This window comes from Coregonus lavaretus (genome assembly GCF_964263955.1).
Source record: "Coregonus lavaretus genome assembly, chromosome: 31".
In the NCBI taxonomy this organism is placed as follows: Eukaryota; Metazoa; Chordata; class Actinopteri; order Salmoniformes; family Salmonidae; genus Coregonus; species Coregonus lavaretus.
In genome coordinates, this window is record NC_140018.1 from 15823111 (window position 1) to 15850108 (window position 26998).

Consider the following 26998-nt stretch of genomic DNA (forward strand, 5'->3'; position numbering starts at 1 on the left):
AAACAGTGTTATAGGGCTGTTTAATAACTAGATTAAAACAGTGTTATAGGGCTGTTTATTAACTACATTAAAACAGTGTTATAGGGCTTTTTAATAACTTGATTAAAACTGTGTTTAGTTACACACCTTATAGTCTTTATTGGTTATGGAGACAACAATGTTCTGACCCTGATCAGAGTGAAACTAAGCAAGGAGTATTTGTGAGTTTCTACTTTTTTATATTCACAAAATAATGGTGTGATAAATCTTGACCTGGCCAGGCTCTGCTATATAATCACCATGTTTCATAACATATGACAACATCACATTTCCCAGCATACCTTGAGCCTGCGCAGGATGGAGGCCACCCTCTTCTGCAGGTTGTCCCAGCGCCGGTTCCCGTCATGCACCATTTCTCTGAGGCGGCAGGAGGAGTCTGTGCGGTTCTCTCTGGCCAGTCGGCGGTACTGCTTATTGATCAGCTCCAGCTGGGTCAGACACTCCTGGACCTGCCTCTGGAAGGCCTGGGTCACACACAATCAGAATGAGGATTTTATACAAATACTGTACACATACACAATAAAATACAAAGTAAATGTAAGGGTGGTGGTCTCAATACGTGTATTTGGTTGATTATTTTGACCAAACAATGGTTTCAAGTAAGCGTGTGGTATCCTGGGATGAGGTAAAGGCGAAAGAAACGCACACCTATTTAGGCGAGGTGCTGGCTGACGGCGTAAAACACTTGAAAAAGAAAAGGAAAGCCGCACACTCTGGGAGCTCAGATGCAATCATTTAATATCCTAATAACCAACGTTTCGACAGACAAGCTGTCTTCATCAGGGTATAATGTCACTAGTTTATATAGTGTCAAAGGACACACGCAGGTGTCTGTAATAGCATTGGCCAATTCACAGATAAATACAACATACAAAAAACATGGATAGCATATGATCATAGATACTTGGCTACATAGGCCCACAACATTTACAATGAATAGCAAAATCACAAGAATGGCTTCAAATCAAAGTCTACGTTGAGACCGAAGGGAGCAAGGGTCTTTAAATTAAAGATCCAGGCAGCCTCTCGTTTTAACAATAAGTTGTCGAGGTCACCCCCTCTCCTAGGGAGAGTGACCTGTTCGATGCCGATATAACGTAGGGAAGAAATCGAGTGGTTCGCTTCCAAAAAGTGGGCAGCGACTGGGTATGTCGAGTTTTTGCACCTAATGGTGCTACGACGCTCCGAGATTCGTACTTTTAATTCGCGCTTTGTTTTACCCACATAATTTTTACCACAAGGACAAGTTATAAGATAAATAACTGCCTTAGTAGAACACGTAATAACACCTTTGATTGGGATCTGTTTCCCTGTTTGGGGTTGTTTGAAGGATCTACATTTGTAAGTGCCATTGCATTGAGCGCAGCCGTTACACTTGTAGTTTCCATCCGGTAGAGGCGCAAATAGACGTTGTGCAGGGATATTTAGGGGTGGTAAATCAGAGTTTACCAATTGATCTCTGAGATTTCTGCCCTGCGAGAATACAACCAAGGGAGGGTCTGAAAACACATTACCAATACCGTCATCGGATTTTAGAATGTGCCAATGTTTGTGAACGATTCCCTTAATTTGTTCAGAGCACAAGAATGCTTATTTTTGCGAGACTGTCCTTGAAAGGACAGGTCTCGATCTGTTTTGAATCCTGGGATGACCCTGGCACATGACCCCATTGGCCCTGGCCAGCTACTGTAGGAATAATGTGCTGACCAGCAAAGACAGGTTCCAGTAATCTGATCTCCCCCCTTCTCTTACTCTGCACTCTCTCACTTACTCTGCTCTCTCTTTATCCCATATGCCCCCTACCCCCCTCACTTTGCACTGTACACACACTCTCTCTCATTCTTACTTTATCACTCTGTCTCTCTTCCTACCCTGTCTTTACGACTCTTTAAAATCTTCCCCTCCTTTCCTCCCTATTTCTCTGACCACAACCGCTCTCTAATCTGTACCTCAAACTTCTTGAGCTCCTCCTTGGCGATGGTGTATAGAACTCCAGAGGAGTTGGGAAGAGCTGCCGTCCTCTCTGAGGTCTTCAGCCACTCCTCAAACCGAGAGAAGTCATCTAGAAACTTCTGCCACAGCCTCCACGTCTCCTCAATCCTACAAGAAGACGAGAGAGTGAGGTATGAGACAAACTTGGGGTTGCAAGGGGAGGGTATACTATTGGAAACTTTTTTAAGTTTACCAGTAAACTACCAGACTTTTGGTAACTTTCAAGGAATATATGGAATGTTATTAGATGACATCTGTGGGTACTTCAGATTATATGTATAAATTACAAAAATTACCATAGATTGCCATAGATTACCTGTTAATTACCAAAATTACAGAAGATTCTGGTAACTTTGGTAAATTACCGGTAGCTTTGCAACCATAGACACACTGGAGGTTTGCAAGAGTAGAAAATAGAGTTCTTATACATATGCACAGTGTGTGTGTGTGTGTGTATGTATATATATATATATATATATATATATATATATATATATATATATATATATATATATATATATATATATATATATATATATGTGTGTGTGTGTGTGTGTGTGTGTGTGTGTGTGTGTGCGCGTGCGTGCGTGCACTGTACTGTATGTGTATAGGACCCACTTGAGCCTCCTTTCCATGGACATGGCACAGATGTTCCTCCAGCGTCGGTCCAGGCCCCTGGTGGCCTGCTGGATGGAGTCACACTCTGTCTCCGTAGAACAGGCGTCACAGTCATGCAGCAGCACCTCACACAGGTTCAACACAGACGCCACGCCTGTACTGTGCTTCTCTATGTCCCGCTGAATGTCCTGGGGGTGGAGAAAGGGGGAGGAAGAGAGAGAAGATGAGGATGGGTGGAGAAAGGTCAAAGGATGAAGAGTGGGTAGAATTGGAGGGGTGAGGACAGGAACAGATAGAACAGAAAAAAAACACTCTTGAAATAACATAAAGGCATCACTTGGGCGATGACTTTCTACCCTGTTGCATCATCACCAGTTGTTCAGATGTTTACCACGTACTTTAGGAAATAAATCAACCCACATGATCTGATCGTGTAGCTAGCCTTGCCTGTCTGTCTGTCTCTTTCCCAGACAAACAGAGCGAGTGTGTGTGTTCCTCCTACCTGCTGCTGGTTGAGTTTCCTCTGTATCTCCTGCGCGTCACAAGTGTCGTAGACGAGGGGTCTGGACAGCTCTGTCTCGATGTGGGCGAGCCAGGAGCGCAGACTGCACATGTTCTTATCCAGCTGCTGCACTGCAACCAGCGTCTCCCTCAACTTCTTCACCCTGAGAGAGAGAGAGAAAAGAGAGAGTCAGTCATGTTACACGCTCCATACAAACAAACTAAATACTACCACAACTTCATTCAGCTACCTCATTCTCAGAGAGATGAGAAACTTTACCTACTGTATGTAGTCATAAAATCACTGAAGATATCGACCATAACCATTAACAACTCAACAACCAAGAAGCAACCGTAACAACACAATATGACTGAGCTCCCCCATCATCACTAGTCCTCCAGTAGGAAGGAGAGGTAGAGAGGGGGGTCCAGTACCACAACAAACCATAACAAACCTTCCCCCAACTGAGAGGGCTGCAGGAGGGTAAGATGAGTCACTGGGTTATTATTCCATAAATCTGATGATATCCTGAGGTCAGAAGGGTTTAGGGATTTGTTTACAGGACATATTTTTGTGAATATAACTCCTGTTTTAACCGCACATAACAACTGTCTGGGATCCATTTTGGACGTGTGATGCATTACAATCTAAATATGTAAAACGTTTATCGAGGTTGTGAGAAATGGAAGGAATGTCCTCTGATTTTAAATACGCCCATTATAAACTGCCAATGGAGCAGAGTCAAGCGTTCACATTCACACCCTTCAAAGTTATGTAGCTCTCTCACACTGTCCCTCCCTGTCACACCAGAAATACTTGTACAGAATGCAGGCAGGAGCCATTCTGTACTGGATCCACTAATATGAAGTAAATAAGTTGTTACCCGTTGGACACATTTAGCAGGCCTGTGCCACTTTAGACACCCTATACCACTGTGACTGTACAGGAGGCTGTATCACAGTCCAGTCTATAGGGCAGACGTTATGGCGTTATTACTCTAGCTGTCTAGGAGTGCTCTGATCTATAAATGGACTGCCTCATCAGAATGTCATCATGCCATGGCTATGTGTACTCACATAAATCAAATCAAATCTAATTTTATTGGTCGCATTACACATAATAATAATAATAATAATAATAATAATAATATGCCATTTAGCAGACGCTTTTATCCAAAGCGACTTACAGTCATACGTGCATACATATTTAGCAGATGTTATTGCGGGTGTAGCGAAATGCTTGTGTTCCTAGCTGTGCAGTGCAGTAGTATCTAACAATTCACAACAATACACACAAATCTAAAAGTAAAATAATGGAATTAAGAAATATATAAATATTAGGTAGAGCAATGTCAGACTGGCATTGACTAGAATACAGTAGAATACAGTATATACATATGAAAGGAGTAAAACAGTATGTAAACATTGTTAAAGTGACCAGTGTTCCATTATTAAAGTGACCAGTGATTCCATGTCTATGTACTGTACATAGAGCAGCAGCCTCTAAGGTGCAGGGTTGAGTAACCGGGTGGTAGCCAGCTAGTGACAGTGACTAAGTTCAGGGCAGGGTACTGGGTGGAGGCCGGCTAGTGATGGCTATTTAACAGTCAGATGGCCTTGAGATAAAAGCAGTTTTTCAGTCTCTCAGTCCCAGCTTTGATGAACCTGTACTGACCTCGCCTTCTGGATGATAGTGGGTGAACAGGCCGTGGTGACATAGTTTAGTGTTTAGTGGCTCCCAACATTGATACATGCTCTGTATATTAACAATATTATAATCAGTGTTGGGATTAGTTACTTGACGCGTTATATTACAATATTACTTTGTGTGGAAAATAACGCGTTATCTTACTAGTTATCAGTGTTTGACTTGGACTGAAATAGGTGCCGGTACTCATTTTGGGTGCCTGTATTAGTTTCATCTGTGGAGCTGCTTTTCTGTGCTAGTACAGTGAGGGAAAAAAGTATTTGATCCCCTGCTGATTTTGTATGTTTGCCCACTGACAAAGACATGATCAGTCTATAATTTTAATGGTAGGTTTATTTGAACAGTGAGAGACAGAATAACAACAAAAAAAATCCAGAAAAACACATGTCAAAAATCGTATGAATTGATTTGCATTTTAATGAGGGAAATAAGTATTTGAACCCCTCTCAATCAGAAAGATTTCTGGCTCCCAGGTGTCTTTTATACAGGTAATGAGCTGAGATTAGGAGCACACTCTTAAAGGGAGTGCTCCTAATCTCAGTTTGTTACTTGTATAAAAGACACCTGTCCACAGAAGCAATCAATCAATCAGATTCCAAACTCTCCACCATGGCCAAGACCAAAGAGCTCTCCAAGGATGTCAGGGAAAAGATTGTAGACCTACACAAGGCTGGAATGGGCTACAAGACCATCGCCAAGCAGCTTGGTGAGAAGGTGACAACAGTTGGTGTGATTATTCGCAAATGGAAGAAACACAAAGAACTGTCAATCTCCCTCGGCCTGGGGCTCCATGCAAGATCTCACCTCGTGGAGTTGCAATGATCATGAGAACGGTGAGGAATCAGCCCAGAACTACACGGGAGGATCTTGTCAATGATTTCAAGGCAGCTGGGACCATAGTCACCAAAAAAACAATTGGTAACACACTACGCCGTGAAAGACTGAAATCCTAAAGCGACCGCAAGGTCCCCCTGCTCAAGAAAGCACATATACATGCCCGTCTGAAGTTTGCCAATGAACATCTGAATGATTCAGAGGAGAACTGGGTGAAAGTGTTGTGGTTAGATGAGACCAAAATCGAGCTCTTTGGCATCAACTCAACTCGCCGTGTTTGTAGGAGGAGGAATGCTGCCTATGACCCCAAGAACAACATCCCCGCCGTCAAACATGGAGGTGGAAACATTATGATTTGGGGGTGTTTTTCTGCTAAGGGGACAGGACAACTTCACTGCATCAAAGGGACGATGGACGGGGCCATGTACCGTCAAATCTTGGGTGAGAACCTCCTTCCCTCAGCCAGGGCATTGAAAATGGGTCGTGGATGGGTATTCCAGCATGACAATGACCCAAAACACACGGCCAAGGCAACAAAGGAGTGGCTCAAGAAGAAGCACATTAAGGTCCTGGAGTGGCCTAGCCAGTCTCCAGACCTTAATCCCATAGAAAATCTGTGGAGGGAGCTGAAGGTTCGAGTTGCCAAACGTCAGCCTCGAAACCTTAATGACTTGGAGAAGATCTGCAAAGAGGAGTGGGACAAAATCCCTCCTGAGATGTGTGCAAACCTGGTGGCCAACTACAAGAAACGTCTGACCTCTGTGATTGCCAACAAGGGTTTTGCCACCAAGTACTAAGTCATGTTTTGCAGAGGGGTCAAATACTTATTTCCCTCATTAAAATGCTAATCAATTTATAGCATTTTTGACATGAGTTTTTCTGGATTCTTTTGTTGTTATTCTGTCTCTCACTGTTCAAATAAACCTACCATTAAAATTATAGACTGATAATTTCTTTGTCAGTGGGTAAACGTACAAAATCAGCAGGGGATCAAATACTTTTTTCCCTCACTGTATACAAGTACTGCGCTATCATTTGGGTTGCTTAATTAGCCATATATATATACTGTAAGTCAAAAATCTGTACAGATTTCCTATCTTTTCATTTAAAATCTTTCTCTCGAGCTGCCAGTTCTAGTTATAGACTGCATATAGGCTAAACGGAACCATAGAGATGTATAGAGTGCACACTTGCCACTAGACGGGAAAGACCTCTATGGGCTTAGCTATCACAGAATCATCAATGGCAAAGATCAGAGGTGCGACCTCTATACATTTCTATGGAAAGCTGCTGTCATGACATTTGTCTAAACAGCCTTTCCCTGCTTGCTCAGAACTAAAGGAGGAAGCAAGTTGAGATCGGATCATGGAAACGCGCCCGGTAGAGATATGATTCTGAAAGTAACGCACACGTTGTTTGACAAAGTAATATTACCCAATTTGAAAGTAATCGGATTACGTAACGTTACCGCCCACACTGATTACAATCAATATCACTAATACTCTAAATCGCCAACTATTTGCACAAGGTGAAAATAATCTAGCATTGATGTACTGTTTATGCTTCTCACCCTAAGCAGCTACAGTATGTTTTGAACTGAGTAAAAGTCACTAAGCTACAGTGAGGGAAAAAAGTATTTGATCCCCTGCTGATTTTGTACGTTTTCCCACTGACAAAGACATGATCAGTCTATAATTGTAATGGTAGTTTTATTTGAACAGTGAGAGACAGAATAACAACAAAAAAATCCAGAAAAACGCATGTCAAAAATGTTATAAATTGATTTGCATTTTAATGAGGGAAATAAGTATTTGACCCCCTCTCAATCAGAAAGATTTCTGGCTCCCAGGTGTCTTTTATACAGGTAACGAGCTGAGATTAGGAGCACACTCTTAAAGGGAGTGCTCCTAATCTCAGTTTGTTACCTGTATAAAAGACACCTGTCCACAGAAGCAATCAATCAATCAGATTCCAAACTCTCCACCATGGCTAAGACCAAAGAGCTCTCCAAGGATGTCAGGGACAAGATTGTAGACCTACACAAGGCTGGAATGGGCTACAAGACCATCGCCAAGCAGCTTGGTGAGAAGGTGACAACAGTTGGTGCGATTATTCGCAAATGGAAGAAACACAAAATAACTGTCAATCTCACCTCGTGGAGTTGAAATTATCATGAGAACGGTGAGGAATCAGCCCAGAACTACACGGGAGGATCTTGTCAATGATCTCAAGGCAGCTGGGACCATAGTCACCAAGAAAACAATTGGTAACACACTACACCGTGAAGGACAGAAATCCTGCAGCGCCCGCAAGGTCCCCCTGCTCAAGAAAGCACATATACAGGCCCGTCTGAAGTTTGCCAATGAACATCTGAATGATTCAGAGGAGAACTGGGTGAAAGTGTTGTGGTCAGATGAGACCAAAATCGAGCTCTTTGGCATCAACTCAACTCGCCGTGTTTGGAGGAGGAGGAATGCTGCCGATGACCCAAAGAACACCATCCCCACCGTCAAACATGGAGGTGGACACATTATGCTTTGGGGGTGTTTTTCTGCTAACGGGACAGGACAACTTCACCGCATCAAAGGGAGGATGGACGGGGCAATGTACCGTCAAATCTTGGGTGAGGACCTCCTTCCCTCAACCAAGGCATTGAAAATGGGTCGTGGATGGGTATTCCAGCATGACAATGACCCAAAACACACGGCCAAGGCAACAAAGGAGTGGGTCAAGAAGAAGCACATTAAGGTCCTGGAGTGGCCTAGCCAGTCTCCAGACCTTAATCCCATAGAAAATCTGAAGGTTCGAGTTGCCAAACGTCAGCCTCGAAACCTTAATGACTTGGAGAAGATCTGCAAAGAGGAGTGGGACAAAATCCCTCCTGAGATGTGTGCAAACCTGGTGGTCAACTACAAGAAACGTCTGACCTCTGTGATTGCCAACAAGGGTTTTGCCACCAAGTACTAAGTCATGTTTTGCAGAGGGGTCAAATACTTATTTCCCTCATTAAAATGCAAATAAATTTATAACATTTCTGACATGCGTTTTCTGGATTTTTTTGTTGTTATTCTGTCTCTCACTGTTCAAATAAACCTACCATTAAAATTATAAACTGATCATGTATTTGTCAGTGGGCAAACGTACAAAATCAGCAGGGGATCAAATACTTTTTTCCCTCACTGTATCTCATGCTTCTCTCTTGTTGTTACCCACTGATGACGACAGAGAAAATAACGTTTGACATTGAAACAGTTTGTGGTCCCCTCAGTGACCTTTTAGAGAGCAGAAAAACAACAGTCCATTCATCAACACAAAGAAATGTCTCAACGTCTATAACAGTCAACAACAGCTAGCCTACTCCTCCCACAATCTGCTAGTACACAAAGCTCTGCAATACTGTAGTTCTCCAGTATCCAGCCGACAGCAGCCAACTTCTTACACTATTATCCAAAACCAGTTATTTGATTAATTAATTGCACATTAGCGCAAACGAACATGGAAGCCAGATTCCTAACAACCCCAGTGTAATTTTCCAAGACAAAACAATTCCAGCACATTTCTCCAAGATAAGCCTGCCTGTTGATATCGCAGTCACATTCCGGTAGATCCTCTGAGTCTTCGCTTGGGCATCCTGCCATGTTATCAGTCCCCAAATCCAGAACCATGGGGGCAGGAATGTCCAAACTCAAAGCTAACGTCAATAAACAGTATGGAGGTAGCTGTGGTTTAAACTCCCTTCTCTTTCTTCTGGGTGTTCCGAATGGGACTTTCTTTAGTCTAGCTGGTTTACCCCCTGTAGTGGAGGGAGAGGGCGGGTAGGAGGCCACTAGTGTTACTTGTTAACTGCTCACAAAGGTATGTAAAAAAGACAGCCCAAACGACATGTGTGTGTGACTGAGAGTGACAAGTGCTGCTGTTGCTAAAAGAGGACTTACAGTCAGAGCCATGTGCCGCAGAGCAGGCCGACCGATGGAATGTCACACAGCGAGCGTGCACGGAGCGAGTGTGCACGGAGCAACACCGGGATATAAAAGATCCAGTGTGAGGGTGCACGGAGGAAGTGTGCACGGCAAGGACAAAGATTTCCAGATACAAGTACTTCTGTGAGAGCTCCTGCTATGGGAAAAAGTTCCTTCCCTTTTCAAGCACTCTAAGTTAAACTACTAAATACTTTCTCCAACTGCTGAAAGACTCCACAAGTTGAGACAAAATAAAAGTCTGTTTAAGGTTTTCTTAATCTTCTGAGAAACTACTTGTGAGAAACTGACTCTGCTTTCAGTTTTCCTTGTGGAAAAAGGGAAGGACAGAAAAGAACAAGTCTGCAGCTGTCTCTGAGGTCACTCACTAAAAGCCCCCCCTCTCCTCTTCTCCCCCTCCTCTCTCCATTCCATTCTCAGAGGGCAACAGCCGGAGGAAGATAGAGGGAAAGAGAGAGGGGGACAGTTGGCTCAGCAAGAGGAATGGGAAAGGGGGAGGCAGAGGGGAGAGAAGAGGACGGCATGAGAGCTCTTTTGCTCTCTTTCTTTTTACCTCCCTGTCCTCCTGACACAAAGGCCTAGTTACAGCTATTCTAGTCATGTGACTCACAGGCTTCCTCTCACTCAAGACTTCTCCACTAGGAGGAAGGGAATTGCTGTGAATTTACAGAACATAATATCACTTCCCACCCAAGCTAAACAGACACATCCACATGACCAATAGATGCACACTGCTTCATCATTATCATCATCACCACACTTTTTGATATTTACTGAAACCCTCATATTAAACACCAATGGTATTCACTCATTTAGGATAATGTTTTAGAACTTTGTTATTCTATTTTTTATTTAAAAATCATCTTATTTAATTATTTCATATACACATATACAGTTTATTAGGTACACCCATCTAGTACCGGGTCGGACCCCCCTTTGCCTCTAGAACAGGCTGAATTCTTCGGGGCATGGAAACGTTGCTCATTTGGTATCAAGGGACCTAACGTGTGCCAGGAAAACATTCCCCACACCGTTACACATCCACCACCAGCCTTTACTGTTGACACCAGGCAGGATGGGGCCATGGACCCATGTTGATTACGCCAAATCCTGACTCTGCCATCAGCATGACGCAACAGAAACCAGGATTCGTTGGATCAGGCAATGTTTTTCCACTCCTTAATTGTCCAGTGTTGGTAATCGCGTGCCCACTGGAGCCACTACTTCTTGTTTTTAGCTGATAGGAGTGGAACCCGATGTGGTCGTCTGCTACAATAGCCCATCCGTGACAAGGACCGACGAGTTGTGCGTTCCGAGAAGCCATTCTGCACACCACTGTTGTACTGCACCATTGTTTGCCTGTTTGTGGTCCGCCTCTTAGCTTGCATGATTCTTGCCATTCTCTTTCGACCTCTCATCAACAAGCTGTTTTCGCCCCCAGGTCTGCCGCTGACTGGATGTTTTTTGTTTGTCGCACCATTCTCTGTAAACCCTAGACACTGTTGTGTGTGAAAACCCCAGGTTGCCGGCCGTTTCTGAGATATTGGAACCGGCACACCTGGCACCGACGATCATACCACACAAAAAGTAATTTAGGTCACTCGTTTAGCCCATTCTAACGTTCAATCGAACAGTACTGAATGCCTCGATTCTTGTCTGCCTGCTTTATATAGCAAGCCACGGCCACGTGACTCACTGTCTGTAGGAGCTAACCATTTTCATGAACAGGGTACCTAATAAACTGGCCACTGAGTGTATTCTACACGTCATAAGGCCTCATAAGGCCACACAAAGGGCCAGAGATAATTACAGGCACCTGTGATCATCTGAAGTACCCAAAAGGGCCACTAAATGTCTTGTGATAGATTACATAAAATCCTTGAAAGATACCAAAATTCTGGTAGTTTATTGGTAAACTTTGAAAGTTTCCAGTACTATACCTTTCCATTTATAACCCTAGGCTCTGTAGAATAGAATAAACATTTTAGCATAAGTATAATACAGGAAGGCACAATTTATAGTCCAATATTTACACGTGTTTTTGGGAAGGTGGGATTGGGGGGCAAGTATTTAAATTGTGCAGTATTTAGCAGTCATAATAAGAGTCTGGTAGCAGCAGTTGTGATGTGTGTGTAGCATGAATGTGTGTGTGTGTGTGTGTTTGTGTGTATGTGTGTGTGTGGGTGGGTGTGTGCGTGAGTGAGTGCATATGTGCTAAGGTGTGGAGAGTCAGTGCAGGTGGTCAGTCCAGTTCAAGTGTTCAGCAGTCTAATGGCTTGTAACGTCTGCCCGACGGTAAGGGAGTGAACAGCTTGTGGCTGGGGTGTGTGGGGTCCTTGATGATGCAGTGGGCCTTCCTCAGGCACCGTTTTGAGTAGTCCCTTTGATGTGGAGGGGGGCATGTTCCCTCCTCTGCTTCCTGAAATCAACAATCAACTCCTTTGTTTTGCTGACGTTTAAGGAGAGGTTGTTGTCATGACACCACAATGCCAGTTAACTTACCTCCTCCCTATAGGCTGACTCATCGTTGTTGGTTATCAGGCCTACAACTGTGGTGTCATCAACAAACTTGATGATGGAGTTGGTGTCGTGCAAAGCCACGCAGTCGTGGGTGAACAGGGAGTACAGCAGAGGGCTGAGGACACACCCCTGGGGGGCCCCTGTGTTAAGAGTCAGTGTGGAGGAGTTGTTGTTGCCAATCCTCACAGTCCAGGATTCAGTTGCAGAGAGTGGTGTCCAAACCCAGGGTTCTGAGCTTGGTGTTGAGCTTGGAGGGAACAATAGTGTTGAATGCTGAACTGTAGTTAATGAACAGCATTGTCACATAGGTGTTCCTCTTGTCCAGATGTGTTACGGCTGTGTGAATAGCGATGGAAATGGCATCTTCTGTGGATCTGTTGGCGCGGTAGGCAAATTGGATTGGGTCCAGTGTGCCTGGCATGCTGGCCTTGATGTGGGCCATGAACAGCCTCTCAAAGCACTTCATGATGACCGGGGTGAGTGCGACGGGGCATGTCACCTTGTTTTTCTTGGGCACTGGGACGATGGTGGTCTCCTTGAAGCAGGTGGGGACTACAGCCTGGGACAGGGACAGGTTTAAGATGTCCAAGAAGACACCCACCAGCTGGTCAGCACACACTCTAAGGATGCGTCAGGGATGCCATCTGGGCCGGCGGCTTTGTGAGTATTCACACTTTTTCCTCACGTCAGCCTCGGAGAGGATAATCACCTGGTCGTCCGGAACTGCGAGAGTCTTCAGTGTTGTCTGCCTCGAAGTGAACATAGAATGTGTTAAACTTGTCTGGGAGGGAGGCTTCGGTCGGCACCACACAGCTGGATTTGCCTTTGTAGTCCGTGATAGACCGTAGTCCTTGCCACATGCGCCGTGAGTCTGAGTTCTTGAACATCAATTAAAGTTTGAGTCTGTATTGTCTTTTTGCGTCCCTAATGGATTTGCGGAGGTCGTACCTGCTTGCCTTGTACACCTAACGCACTACCAAGTCATCAGGGTTCGTTCTGCTGACAATGAATGCTGCAGTACGGGTCTCAGCATTGTACGGATGTTTCCATTCATCCAGGGTTTTTGGTTGGGGTATGTCCGGATTGTTATTGTGGGTAAACACCCTGAAGGAGGCACAATGATGCCAAAACGTTGGTGGTTTACCCAATAAACTACTGGGCGTTTATATATAGAGTGTACGGCTCTCTTATAGCTTACAGTTTATTCGCCGTTAGCCAGCACCTCTACATGAAATAATGTGTGTGTGTGTGTGTGTGTGTGTGTGTGTGTGTGTGTGTGTGGTACAACATCATCAACACATTTGGGAGTGGGACAACACTGGACTAAAGAAAAAGCACTAAAATATATATTTTTTGTAAAGTGAGCCTTTAGCTTTAACCCCCCACTCACCCACATTGCACCCAGACCCCCTTCATGCTCACCTAGCAGCGATGAGGTCCAGCAGGTGTTGCCAGCGCTCGCTGACCTTGCTGAGTTTGTGTTGTATCTCTGCAGCCTTGCTCTCATGGCTGGCCCTGGCCAAGCGCTCCCCCATCACCTGCAGCTGCTGCTTATTCTCCTGGGCCACACCGATCTCTTCCTGGTAGTCCTGGGAGAGGGGGATTGCAAAGGCATTTTGTGAGAAGGTATGAGATCGAGATTGAGAGAGAGCGAAAGAGTGTGTGTCTGCGTGTGTGTGTGTGTGCGTGCGTGCTAATGTGTGTATAGTTGTGTGTCTTGATCATGCCGATGTATGAATGAGTGTGTACTGTATTTATATGTTGTGTTTATGTCTTTGTGCGTGTTTGTGTAATGTGTGTAATCACCTTGCGCAGCTTCTCGATCATCTCCTCGATGCTGATGTCTCCATTCTGAGATACCTTGCTCTCCATCTGGGTGAGCCACTCACACAGGTCCTTGTTCTTCTCGTTAAACACTGCCCACTCATTCAGCTTCTCACTCACCTGCTGCCTGCGCAGGGACAGCTACGGGGGGGGGGGGGGTTGAGAGAGAGAGAGTGGGTCAGAGGAGGAGGGTGCAGAAGAAAAACAGACAATATCTGGAGTCAATAAAAACTCACTGAAACAGCAACCACAATGAGTGCCAAGCTCCCAGCCCTGTGCGGTTATCTATGCATATCCTCTCTGCCTGAACCAAACTAACCCCAACCTTACATTATCTCTAAGGCACAATGACACTGTGTGTGAGACGTCCGGAACGTATGCAATAGATATGCTTACTAAACACACAGCGTATGGACTTCATCACAGTTAAGGCACCACTGCTGTGTCTCTGTTCACTGTGCTAAAGAGCCATGCACACTCACACCAAGCTAACAGTGTGTAACAGATAAATAGCCCACTGTTTATTTTAGCACACACTGGAGCTAGCTCAGCACAATGTGTAATGATCTGGGCACAGACTGATTAGATGACATTTACATTTACGTCATTTAGCAGACGCTCGTTTCCAGAGCGACTTACAGTTTCTTTAGTGAGTGCATACATTTTTCATACTGATGACCTTTGTATCTGAGAGAGCAGGGCCAGAGACACTCAAGTCTAGGCTGGGTGGTAAAACATCGACTATAGGGATAAACAGTCAGACACTCTAATAATATTTGTATTTATTATTATTATTTGTATATATATTTTTTACCCCCTTTTTCTCATTTTTCGTGATATCCAATTGCAATCTTGTCTCATCGCTGCAACTCCCCACCGGCTCGGCAGAGGTGAAGGTTGAGTCATATGTCCTCTGAAACATGACCCGCCAAGCCGCGCTTCTTAACACCCGCTCGCTTAACCCGGAAGCCAGCCGCACCATTGTGTCGGAGGAAACACTGTTCAACTGATGATGGAGGTCAGCTTGCAGGTGCCCAGCCCGCCACAAGGAGTCGCTAGAGCACGATGAGCCAAGTAAAGCCCACCCGTCCAAACCCTCTCCTTACCTGGACGACGCTGGGCCAATTGTGCACCGCCCTATGGGACTCCCGGTCACGGCCTGTTGTGACACAGCCTGGGATTTAACCCCAGTCTGTAGTGACACCGCAACACTGCGAAGCAGTGCCTTAGACCGCTGCGCCACTCGGGAGGCAACACTGTAATATTCTATAAGAAATCCTATTGTCAGTGTGTCAAGTGTATTGGGGTATATCTGGTGTACATACAGTCTCTGTCCATGAAATGTTGGTGGGTCAGGTTTGTGTATTTAGGATGTGCTGAACACATTGTAAATGTGCCAGGTGTACCTACTCATTCAAGGGTTTTTCTTAATTTTAACTATTTTTTACATTGTAGAATAATGGTGAAGACATCAAAACTATGAAATAACACATATGGAATCATGTAGTAACCAAAAAAGTGTATTTCAAATAGCCCCCCTTTGCCTTGATGACAGCTTTGCACACTCTTGGCATTCTCTCAACCAGCTTTTCCAACAGTATTGAAGGTGTTCTCACATATGCTGAGCACTTGTTGGATGCTTTTCCTTCACTCTGCCGAACCATCTCAATTGGGTTGAGGTCGGGGGGTTATGGAGGCCAGGTCATCTGATGCAGCACTCCATCACTCTCCTTCTTGGTAAAATAGCCCTTACACAGCCTGGAGGTGTGTTGGGTCATTGTCCTGTTGAAAAACAAATGATAGTCCCACTAAGCCCAAACCAGATGGGATGGCGTATCGCTGCAGAATGCTGTGGTAGTCATGCTGGTTAAGTGTGCCTTGAATTCTAAATAAATCACAGACGGTGTCACCAGCAAAGCACCCCCACTTCATAACACCTCCTCCTCCATGCTTTATGGTGGGAACTACACATGCAGAGATCATCCGTTCACCCACACGCGTCTCACAAAGACACGGCAGTTTGAACAAAAAATCTCCCATTTGGACTCCAGACCAAAGGACAATTTTCCACCGGTCTAATGTCCATTGCTCATGTTTCTTGGTCCAAGCAGGTCTCTTCTTCTTATTGGTGTCCTTTAGTAGTGGTTTCTTTGCAGCAATTCGACCATGAAGGCCTGATTCACAGTCCCCTCTGAACAGTTGATATTGAGATGTGTCTGTCACTTGAACTCTGTGAAGCATTTATTTGGGCTGCAATTTCTGAGGCTGGTAACTCTAATGAACTTATCCTCTGCAGCAGAGGTAACTCCGGGTCTTCCATTCCTGTGGCGGTCCTCATGAGAGCCAGTTTCATCATAGTGCTTGATGGTTTTTGCAACTGCACTTGAAGAAACGTTCAAAGTTCTTAAAGTAATGATGGACTGTCGTTTCTCTTTGCTTATTTGAGCTGTTCTTGCTATAATATGGACTTGGTCTTTTACCAAATAGGGCTATCTTCTGTATACCCCCCCCCCCCCCCCCCCACCTAACTTTTCACAACACAACTGATTGGCTCAAACACATTAAGAAGGAAATAAATTCCACAAATGAACTTTTAAGAAGGCACACCTGTTACTTGAAATGTATTCCAGGTGACTACCTCATGAAGCTGGTTGAGAGAATACCAAGAGTGTGCAAAGCTGTCATCAAGGCAAAGGGTGGCTATTTGAAGAATCTCACTTTTTTGGTTACTACATGATTCCATATGTGTTATTTCATAGTTTTATGTCTTCACTATTATTCTACAATGTAAAAAAAAAAACTTGAATGAGTAGGTGTGTCCAAACTTTTGACTGGTAGTGTATATCCTCCCACTGTGTGTGTGTGTGTGTGTGTGCGCGCATGTGTGTGTGTGTGTGTGTGTCTACCTGGTGACAGATCTCCTCCCACTGGCGCTGCAGCAGCTGGAGGCGGTCCTGCAGGACTGTGAGGTCATCAGCACTAACCAAGCCCTCCAGAGAATTCCTCAGCAGGAACAGAGACGTGAGGTCATCAGTCCAGCCATCCACACTGCTCTCTAACTCCTAGTGAGAGAGAGAGAGAGAGCGAGAGAGAGAGAGAGAGAGAGAGAGAGAGAGAGAGAGAGAGAGAGAGAGAGAGAGAGAGAGAGAGAGAGAGACATGGGTTAGAGAGACATACAGGTTATCAGTCCAACGCTGATCTCTAACTCCTACACCACACAGAGAGATAAAGAGAGAGAGGATAAAGGTTCCCGATACAGCTCTACAACTACAAAACATTCATAGAAAGAGAGGTACACAACACACAAACACAATCATTTAAATTAATGTAGAGGAATGCAGAGCTGAGCAAATCTTTTGGGTTTGAGAAGATTGTAACAAAATATTATATAGACTAACTGAGCATAGCCAACCTGAACATCACACAAGGCTAAAACAAGCTATCTAATCTGTTTGAGCATCACTGCATCTCCAGATGGTGCTATGGGTGATGAGTCATAAAAGCCACAGAAAACACTAGGAGGCAAGGCTAAATGACAAAGGCTAAATTAATCATAAAAAAAGTATGTATGTATGAAGCACAGCATCTTAAGGGCTAACATTTCTTCTTAGATGGAAACATAACCAACAACATTAACTTACAATGTTAAATCTTAGGCGTAAAACATGGAAATCTAACATTGTATCAAACCTTAATTGCTAAGGCTGAACACAAAAAATAGGCAAGGACAAAATAAAAAATAACATCTGGCAACATCACATTCACCAGGAACTGTCTGCAATCCAAAGCCAAAACAATACACAAATATTAGCCACTAACCTCACGTCTTCCTTGTCAGTGTGTCAGCTATTTACTAAAGGTTTGTGTTGCAGGAGGATTATGTTAACCTATTACATAATATGAAATTGCCTAACACACACACAGCTGATGCCCTGGCAGAGGCTAACCATGCTACTGGCCCCTTCCCCTAAGGAGTCGAGGACATGTCATGCATGAAACATCACCATGTGTTTACAGTGCACACAGAGCGTGACCATAGTGGGTCTGCACAGATCAGAGATGGTCATGAGCAGGGAACATTAAATAACATACAGTCCAAATAGGTCCTGCATTTTAAGTTTGTTTTCACAATGTAGTAATAAACTAAGAGCTAGTTACACAGGCATCCCCAAAATAACAACACGAAGCCAGTGACACACAGCAGACACAATGTTGTAATGTGGAATACGTGTCACTTTGTCGAGATTAGAAACACGTCTGGAGCACTCTGGACAGATCCAGGAGTCTATGTGTGTGAGTGTGTCTCACCTTGCAGCGGACTTGCTCAGAGTGCAGCTCCTCATGGTGGTCTGGTAGAGGCAGGGACAGCTTCCTCTTAAAGGCCCTCAGCTTCTCCAGAGACGCAGCTATGCCCTTCTCACAGCGCCCCCAGTCCTACACACATGAATACACACTCTTTAGAGATCCAGAGCTCTCTCTCTCTCCCTCTCTCCCTCTCCCCCTGTCCCTCTCCCTCTCTGATCTGCGTAGATTCTAGATTCAATAACGCAGGACTAGCAATACATTCTCCCTGCAGTAGAAGCAGTGATGGCGAGAGAGAGACGTAGAATATACAACCATCTATCAATATAGTAAACAGACTACTGAGCAGTGTAGTAATACAGCTACAGTCACTGACTAGCAATCCCCAAGGCTAGAGTGAGATGGTAGAATTACACAAGCCAGAGAACCAACGTCATTAAAATAACAGAGAGGTTGAATTCATGGCCATAGTCAGAAATAAAATAATACTTAGAGCCAGACACAAAAGTAATATTTGAAGAAGAACCACAATTCTCCAAAATAGAATAGCCGGAGCAGAGTACCTGGAGTCCCAGTGGCTAGCTATCTGTCTCAGGATCGAGTTATCACTCGAGGGATGGAGGGAGAGGGGGGAAGGAGGAGGGGGGAGAATATAGCCATCTTCCTTTACTAAAGCCTACAAACTGCGTCACAGACACAGCCCTCTTTAAAAAAGACTGCTCTCTCAGCCCATAAAATCTGCTTCTCTCCATGGCTTCATCTCTGATTATGCCTGAGTGACCACACAGTGCCTGGAGCCTGTGTGTGTGTGTGTGTGTGTGTGTGTGTGTGTGTACATACTTTTACACTACTGACACTCACTCACTATCTGTCTCTTGTTCTTTTTTCTATTCCTGGTAGTGGTTAAGCTGCACTCTGGACAGCATGCATAATAGATGTGATCATTTGGTTTCACTGTCCTGCATTTTAAACCAGCCCTGCTCCTCATTAGGCTTCATACTGTATGTACTGCAGACACCCAGCCCCTCTTTCATATGACCTTTATACTGCTGGCTGCATAAATGATCAGCTGCTAGCTTAGCATATGATGCTAATTCATATTGTGATCAGATAGAGGTAGAACTAACATGCATACAAATGCAATGTAGCAATATTATAAATACATTGCATCCCAATGTGATGCAGCAATAGAGATCCATGCAAGAGCATATAAGGCAAACCGTAAGCTCTGGTTCAAACGAGGTGATCCAAAAATAGACATACTCTGTCATCACACTGGCAATGGAGAGAAATACAAAATGGTGCTGGCTCCTGCTGAAGCAGACTGGCACCCGGACTGGTGACACCCTGCTACAACCCAATCATGCCTGGCAAGGAATCTACTGTACAGCATATGGTTTCAATCTGTGTGCATGGCAAGCACTTGGAAAGCTTAGTCACAGAACACTCAGATATCGAAATGTATTGTGTAGACTTGATTCTTGATCATGTAAAATAGGCAATCATACCCACTCAAGGCACAATCTGGAAGGTGACTGATATGTCTTCATAGGGATGTCTAAACATTGCACCCAACTGTGTTGGTTGTGTGTTGGTTGAGTGTTGGTTCTTGGTTGAATGTAGGTTGTGTGTTGGCTGTGGGTTAGATGTGTGTTGGTTGTGTGTTGGTTGTATTTTGGTTGTGGTTTTAGTTGCGGTTTGGTTGTTTGCATTGGTTGAGTGTTGGTTGTGTGTGTTTTTTTTTGGGGGGGGTAGATCAGCTTTAATATTGCAGATAGATTGTAGATTCTATAAATTTTTGCATCAATTCTAATCCCCCTTAGTTTTTCTATTTTTTAATTTTCTCAATACTTTTTCCACCCTACCCTACCATCCCTACCTAACGGACAACAATACTTCTATTGCTACTTACAGCTATTTCAGTCACATCTACGATACCTGTAGTTAAGTAATTATACATATGGTAAATAAGCAACATTGTTATTTTTTATCTGAGCATGGTACTGTATTTTGAATATAAATCAATCTGGGTTTAGGCTAGGGCACATTAGTTGTTAATTACAGTGCCTTGCAAAAGTATTCATCCCCCTTGGCGTTTTTCCTATTTTGTTGCATTACAACCTGTAATTTAAATTGATTTTTATTTGGATTTCATGTAAAGGACATACACAAAATAGTCCAAATTGGTGAAGTGAAATGAAAAAAAAAACTTGTTTCAAAAAATTCAAAAAAGTTAACGGAAAAGTGGTGCGTGCATATGTATTAACCCCCTTTGCTATGAAGCCCCTAAATGAGATCTGGTGCAACCAATTACCTTCAGAAGTCACATAATTAGTTAAATAAAGTCCACCTGTGTGCAATCTAAGTGTCACATGATCTCAGTATATATACACCTGTTCTGAAAGGCCCCAGAGTCTGCAACACCACTAAGCAAGGGGCACCATCAAGCAAGCTGTCACGCTCGTCGGGAAGAGAGGAGGACCAAGGCGCAGCGTTGAATGCGAACATATTTATTTATATAATGATCACACGATCAAAAACAACAAAACGATAACGTGACAGTCAATGGTCAAACACAAACCAACACGAACAAGATCCCACAACCACTGTGGGCAAACAGCCTGTTTAAATGTGGTTCCCAATCAGAGACAACCAGCCACAGCTGACACTCGTTGCCTCTGATTGAGAACCACACTGGCCAACATAGAAATGAAATACATAGATCTACACACCCTGGCTCAACATAACAGTGTCCCCAGAGCCAGGGCGTGACACAAGCGGCACCATGAAGACCAAGGAGCTCTCCAAACAGGTCAGGGACAAAGTTGTGGATAAGTACAGATCAGGGTTGGGTTTTAAAAAATATCAGAAACTTTGAACATCCCACGGAGCACCATTGAAATCCATTATACAATTTTTTAAAGAATATGGCACCACAACAAACCTGCCAAGAGAGGGCCGCCCACCAAAACTCACGGACCAGGCAAGGAGGGCATTAATCCGAGAGACAACAAAGAGACCAAAGATAACCCTGAAGGAGCTGTAAAGCTTCACAGCGGAGATTGGAGTATCTGTCCATAGGACCACTTTAAGCTGTACACTCCACAGAGCTGGGCTTTACAGAAGAGTGCCCAGACAAAAAGCCATTGCTTAAAGAAAAAAACACGTTTGGTGTTCGCCAAAAGCCATGTGGGAGACTCCCCAAACATATAGAAGAAGGTACTCTGGTCAGATGAGACTAAAACTGAGCTTTTTGGCCATCATGGAAAACGCTATGTCTGGTGCAAACCCAACACCTCTCATCACCACGAGAACACCATCCCCACAGTGAAGCATGGTGGTGGCAGCATCATGCTGTGGGGATGTTTTTCATCGGCAGGGACTGGGAAACTGGTCAGAATTTAAGGAATGATGGATGGCACTAAATACAGGGAAATTATTGAGGGAAACCTGTTTCAGTCTTCCAGAGATTTGAGACTGGGACGGAGGTTCACCTTCCAGCAGGACAATGACCCTAAGCATACTGCTAAAGCAACACTTGAGTGGTTTAAGGGGAAACATTTAAATGTCTTGGAATGACCTAGTCAAAGCCCAGACCTCAATCCAATTGAGAATCTGTGGTATGACTTAAAGATTGCTGTACACCAGCGGAACCCATCCAACTTGAAGGAGCTGCAGCAGGTTTGCCTTGAAGAACGGGCAAAAATCCCAGTGGCTAGATGTGCCAAGCTTATAGAGACATACCCCAAGAGACTTGCAGCTGTAATTGCCGCAAAAGGTGGCTCTACAAAGTATTGACTTTGGGGGGGGGGGGGGGGGGGGGGTGAATAGTTATGCACGCTCAAGTTCTGTTTTTTTGTCTTATTTCTTGTTTGTTTCACAATAAAAAATATTTTGCATCTTCAGTGGTAGGCATGTTGTGTAAATCAAATGATACATTTTAATTCCAGGTTGTAAGGCAACAAAATAGGAAAAATGCCAAGGGGGGTGAATACTTTCGCAAGCCACTAGTCAATGCTTTAGACGCTAAAATTAATTGTGCTGCCTTGTTTGTGGACCTGTCAAAAGCATTTGATACTGTTGATCATGCTATTTTATTGAACAAGTTGTCCTCGATTGGCCTGGGCTCTGACGCCTGCTCTTGGTTTCATGATTATGTAAGTGACAGAACTCAGACCATCGTGATTGATGGGGTTAAGTAAGAATTTCTTGAAGTACATAAAGGTGTTCTGCAGGGGTCGATTCTAGGACCTGTTCTTTTCACTATTTCTATTTATATAAAAGTTGTATATTTAATCTACACTGAACAAAAATATAAACGCAACATGCAACAATTTCAGAGATTTTACTGAGTTACAGTTCATAAGGAAATCAGTCAATTTAAATAAATTAATTAGGCCCCAATCTATGGATATCACATGACTGGGAATACAGATATAAAAAAGGTAGGGGCGTGGATCAGAAAACCAGTCAGTATCTGGTGTGACCACCATTTGCCTCATGCAGCGTGACACATCTCCTTCGCATAGAGTTGATCAGGCTGTTGATTGTGGACTGTGGAATGTTGTCCCACTCCTCTTCAATGGCTGTGCGAAGTTACAGGATATTGGTGGGAACTGGAACACGCTGTCGTACACGCCGATCCAGAGCATCCCAAACATGCTCAATGGGGGACACGTCTGGTGAGTATGCAGGCCATGGAAGAACTGGGACATTTTCAGCTTCCAGGAATTGTGTACAGATTGTTGCGACATGGGGCTGTGCATTATCATGCTGAAACATGAGGTGATGGCGGTGGATGAATGGCACAACAATGGGCCTCAGGATCTTGTCACAGTATCTCTGTACATTGAAATTGCCATCGATAAAATGCAATTGTGTTCGTTGTCTGTAGCTTACTGTAGCTGCCCATACCATAACCCCACTGCCATCATGGGGCACTCTGTTCACAACATTGACATCAGCAAACCGCCTGCCCACACGACGCCATACACGCTGTCTGTCATCTGCCTGGTACAGTTGAAACCGGGATTCATCCATGAAGAGTACACTTCTCCAGCGTGCCAGTGGCCATTGAAGGTGAGCATTTGCCCACTGGTTAAGACGCCGAACTGCAGTCAGGTCAAGACCCTTGTGAGGACGACAAGCACGCAGATGAGCTTCCCTGAAACGGTTTCTGACAGTTTGTGGAGAAATTCTTCAGTTGTGCAAACCCACAGTTTCATCAGCTGTCAGGGTGGCTGGTCTCAGACGATCCTGCAGGTGAAGAAGCTGGATGTGAAGGTCCTGGGCTGGCGTGGTTACACGTGGTCTGCGGTTGTGAGGCCAGTTGGACGTACTACCAAATTCTCTAAAATGACGTTGGAGGTGGCTTATGGTAGAGAAATTAACATTCAATTCTATGGCAACAGCTCTGGTGGACATTCCTGCAGTCAGCATGCCAATTGCACGCTCCCTCAAAACTTGAGACATCTGTGGCATAGTGTTGTGTGACAAAACTGTGCAAATTTTAGAGTGGCCTTTAATGTCCCCAGCAGAAGGAGCACCTGTGTAATGATCATGCTGTTTAATCAGCTTCTTGATTTGCCACACCTGTCAGGTGGATGGATTATCTTGGCAAAGGAGATATGCTCACTAACAGAGATGTAAACAAATTTGTGCATAATATTTGAGAGAAATAAGCTTTTTGTGCGTATGGAACATTTCTGGGATATTTTATTTCAGCTCATGAAACATGGGACCAACACTTTACATGTTGCGTTTATATTTTTGTTCATTGTATATGCAGATTATATTATTATGTACGCATTTGCCCTGACTGCTGACCTGGCTGTGACAAGGCTACAGTCCGAATTTGCAGCTGTGCAGGAAGCCCTTACTGATTTATAACTCGTGCTTAATACGGGCATACATGTTGTTTTCAAGTTCTTGTAAGACTGTCTCAGATGGATTACATCTTCACTCATCAGATGGTTCTATAATCGAACGAGTCTCAGCATACAAATACCTTGGTATTTGGATTGACAATGATTTATTGTTTAAAAAACATAGTAATGAGCTTATTAAGAAACTAAGATATTTAGTGTGCTTTTTTTTACAGAAACAGATCTTGTCTCTCTCTAGCCAGCAGGAAGCAGATTGTGCAGTCAACCTTTCTACCTGTTGTTGATTATGGTGACACTATTTATCAAAGTGCAGCTGCCTCTACTCTTAAACCCATGGATGCCGTTTCTCATAGCGCCCTTCGTTTTATCACAGGAGACAGTTTTATTACTCATCACTGTATTCTTTACCAAAAGGTTGGCTGGACCTCTTCGAAGTGACGTAGATCACATCATTACGCTCTTTTTGTTTACAAAGCCCTGCTCCACAAGTTTCCGACTTACCTAACTTCGATATTAAGATTAAAAATTACAAGTTATCAAACCCGTTCACAGGGTTGGTTAACTCTGGAGACTCCTTTGGTTTAGAGAGTGGACAGAGGAATGTTATAATGAAGAATGTGTTTGTTTTGGTTGATTGTGTTTTGTATATATTTATGTTTGTCTGTGCAATTTGTGTGTTGCTGTTTTTACTTGTTTTATATTGTATTCAATTTTTTTGTTCGATGAAATTGTATATGCAGGACTTCCTTAAAAAAGGTCTCAATGGTGACTCCCTGCTAAAATAAAGGTAATAATGTTTTATTTTTTTATTCCTAATTTCCTCTTTCTTTTCACCCACAGTGGCCAATCCACCATTCATTCTGATTTTTATTCCAACACTCTGATGTCCACAGATTAACCAATCCTTCCCAGTATAATGCCATTTTGCTATTTGCTTTTGCAATACATCCCTCCACATGTCTTACGAGGGTCATGAACCTCCCTATTTGTAACATTTCTATCGATATTGCCCTAGAAATAAATACTTTACCCAAGAGTATAATGATATTTCCCATTGACTGATCGTGGTTTTTCAGATCCCCTAGCAATACAGTTTTCAGGTCCATCTGAACCCTGATATTATGACATAACAACCATTCCTGGACCTAACTCCAAAGGCTGACTGTTCAATGCCCCATATATTGAGCATTCTTTTTGTAGCAAGTATTTTATATAATAGCTTAAATTGAAGCGAACGGATTGATGTGTCAATTGTTGTTTTATATGTCAGTTCATAGACCCGATGCCAACGTATTGGGACATCAAAAACCTGTTCTAACAATTCAATGGCCATAATAAATAGGTATATTGGTTGTGTGTTAGATGAGTGCAGGTTGTGTGTTGGTTAAGTGTAAGATGTGTGTTGGTTGAACGTAGGTTGTGTGTAGGTTGTGAGTTGGTTGTGGTTGGGTTGTGTGTTTGTTGTGGGTTGGTTGTGTGTTTGTTGCATGTAGGATGTGGGTTGGTTGAGTGTTGGCTGTGGGTTAGTTGTGGGTTGGTTTTGGTTGGGTTGTGTGTTGGTTGTGGTTTGGATGTGGAAGGACAGACCTTGAGCAAGCTGAGCAGCTCTCTCTTCTGTTCGTCCAATCGGACGTTGGCGTGTCTCCAGCACTCCTGCATGTCCATCAGCTCCGTCTGCAGGGCTGACTCCGCCCTGGCGTCAGCTGACAGGAGCAGGCTCCGCCCCGCCTCCACCGCCAGGATGTAGCCACCCTGCTGCCTATGGAGCACACGCTCCCTTAACTAGGGGGAGAGGGGGGAGAAAGTTTGGGTTAACTGTCACTCTTTATTGTGGGAAATATATAATGAAGTTATATGGAATTAATATTTATTGTCCTGTCTGTGTGTTATTACACTGACTATATTGTTAAACCTCAGCAATACAAAAACATTGTGTGAACACGGAAATGTTTATAACTTTTATTGAAGCTTTTTGCCAACTACAGGTCACAATATACCATATAGAGGAGGAGACGTATGTCTATTCCACCCACCTGTATCTGGTCCAGCATGGTCCTGGCCTGCTGTAAGGCCACCGCCTCTCCCTGCTGATGCACATCCGGGTCGCGAGACACTTCCTGTAGCCATCGCCGCAGCTTCTCCGCCATCTCCCTGTAGCGCTGCCATTGGCGGACCAGGCTGTCAATTATCCCTCTCCTCTGCTGGGCCCGCCTCACAACACCCTGCCATTGGTTACCCAGCAGAGCCAGTTTCAGGCTGAAGTCATCCCTGCAGGAAAGAGAGAGAGAGAGATTTACCCCAAATAAACCTTTATGTGTGTGTGTGTGTTTGTGTGTATGTATGTGTGTGTGTGTGTGTGTGTGTATGTGTGCCTTACCTGTCGTTCACCTGTCCCTGGTCCAGCAGGCCATGGCCATCACTGATGATGGAGTAGAGGATCTGCTGCCTGCTGAACATTTCTGCCTGGAACAACTGTACAGAAACATTTACAGAGATCAACATACAGGTACAGAGAAACAGTTTACAAGCCCATATCACCCCTGCACCTATTCCCTCCCCTCACCTCCCTCCCCTCCCATCCTCACCTCGTGGTCTCTCTGCTGCTCCAGCAGACTGTAGTAGTTCCCAGAGGTCTCAGTGGCCAGCTTTTGTTCCGTCTGGGACAGGAAGTCCATCCAGTCCTCACACTTCTGCAGGAAGCTCTGCTGCTGCAGCAACACCGCCTGCAGCTTACTGAGGAGGGAGACACGAGATAGCACAGAGTCACACAACAGATTGCAACACCTTCATCCATCCTG

General features: G+C 44.1%; 1 protein-coding gene across 1 annotated transcript in view; it reads right to left on the bottom strand.

Annotated features, from left to right (window-relative positions):
• Positions 1–26998, bottom strand: part of syne1a (spectrin repeat containing, nuclear envelope 1a) — a gene marked incomplete at its 5' end in the record, with an annotated part of 201450 nt that overhangs the window by 12822 nt on the left and 161630 nt on the right. The window contains 12 exons of the mRNA XM_084149547.1: positions 321–503; positions 1989–2139; positions 2650–2837; positions 3152–3314; positions 13612–13778; positions 13996–14154; positions 16920–17075; positions 18322–18447; positions 25788–25982; positions 26234–26468; positions 26578–26672; positions 26786–26933. Of these exons, the coding sequence (XP_084005673.1) occupies positions 321–503; positions 1989–2139; positions 2650–2837; positions 3152–3314; positions 13612–13778; positions 13996–14154; positions 16920–17075; positions 18322–18447; positions 25788–25982; positions 26234–26468; positions 26578–26672; positions 26786–26933 (1966 nt within the window). The remainder of the gene's footprint in view (positions 1–320; positions 504–1988; positions 2140–2649; positions 2838–3151; positions 3315–13611; positions 13779–13995; positions 14155–16919; positions 17076–18321; positions 18448–25787; positions 25983–26233; positions 26469–26577; positions 26673–26785; positions 26934–26998) is intronic.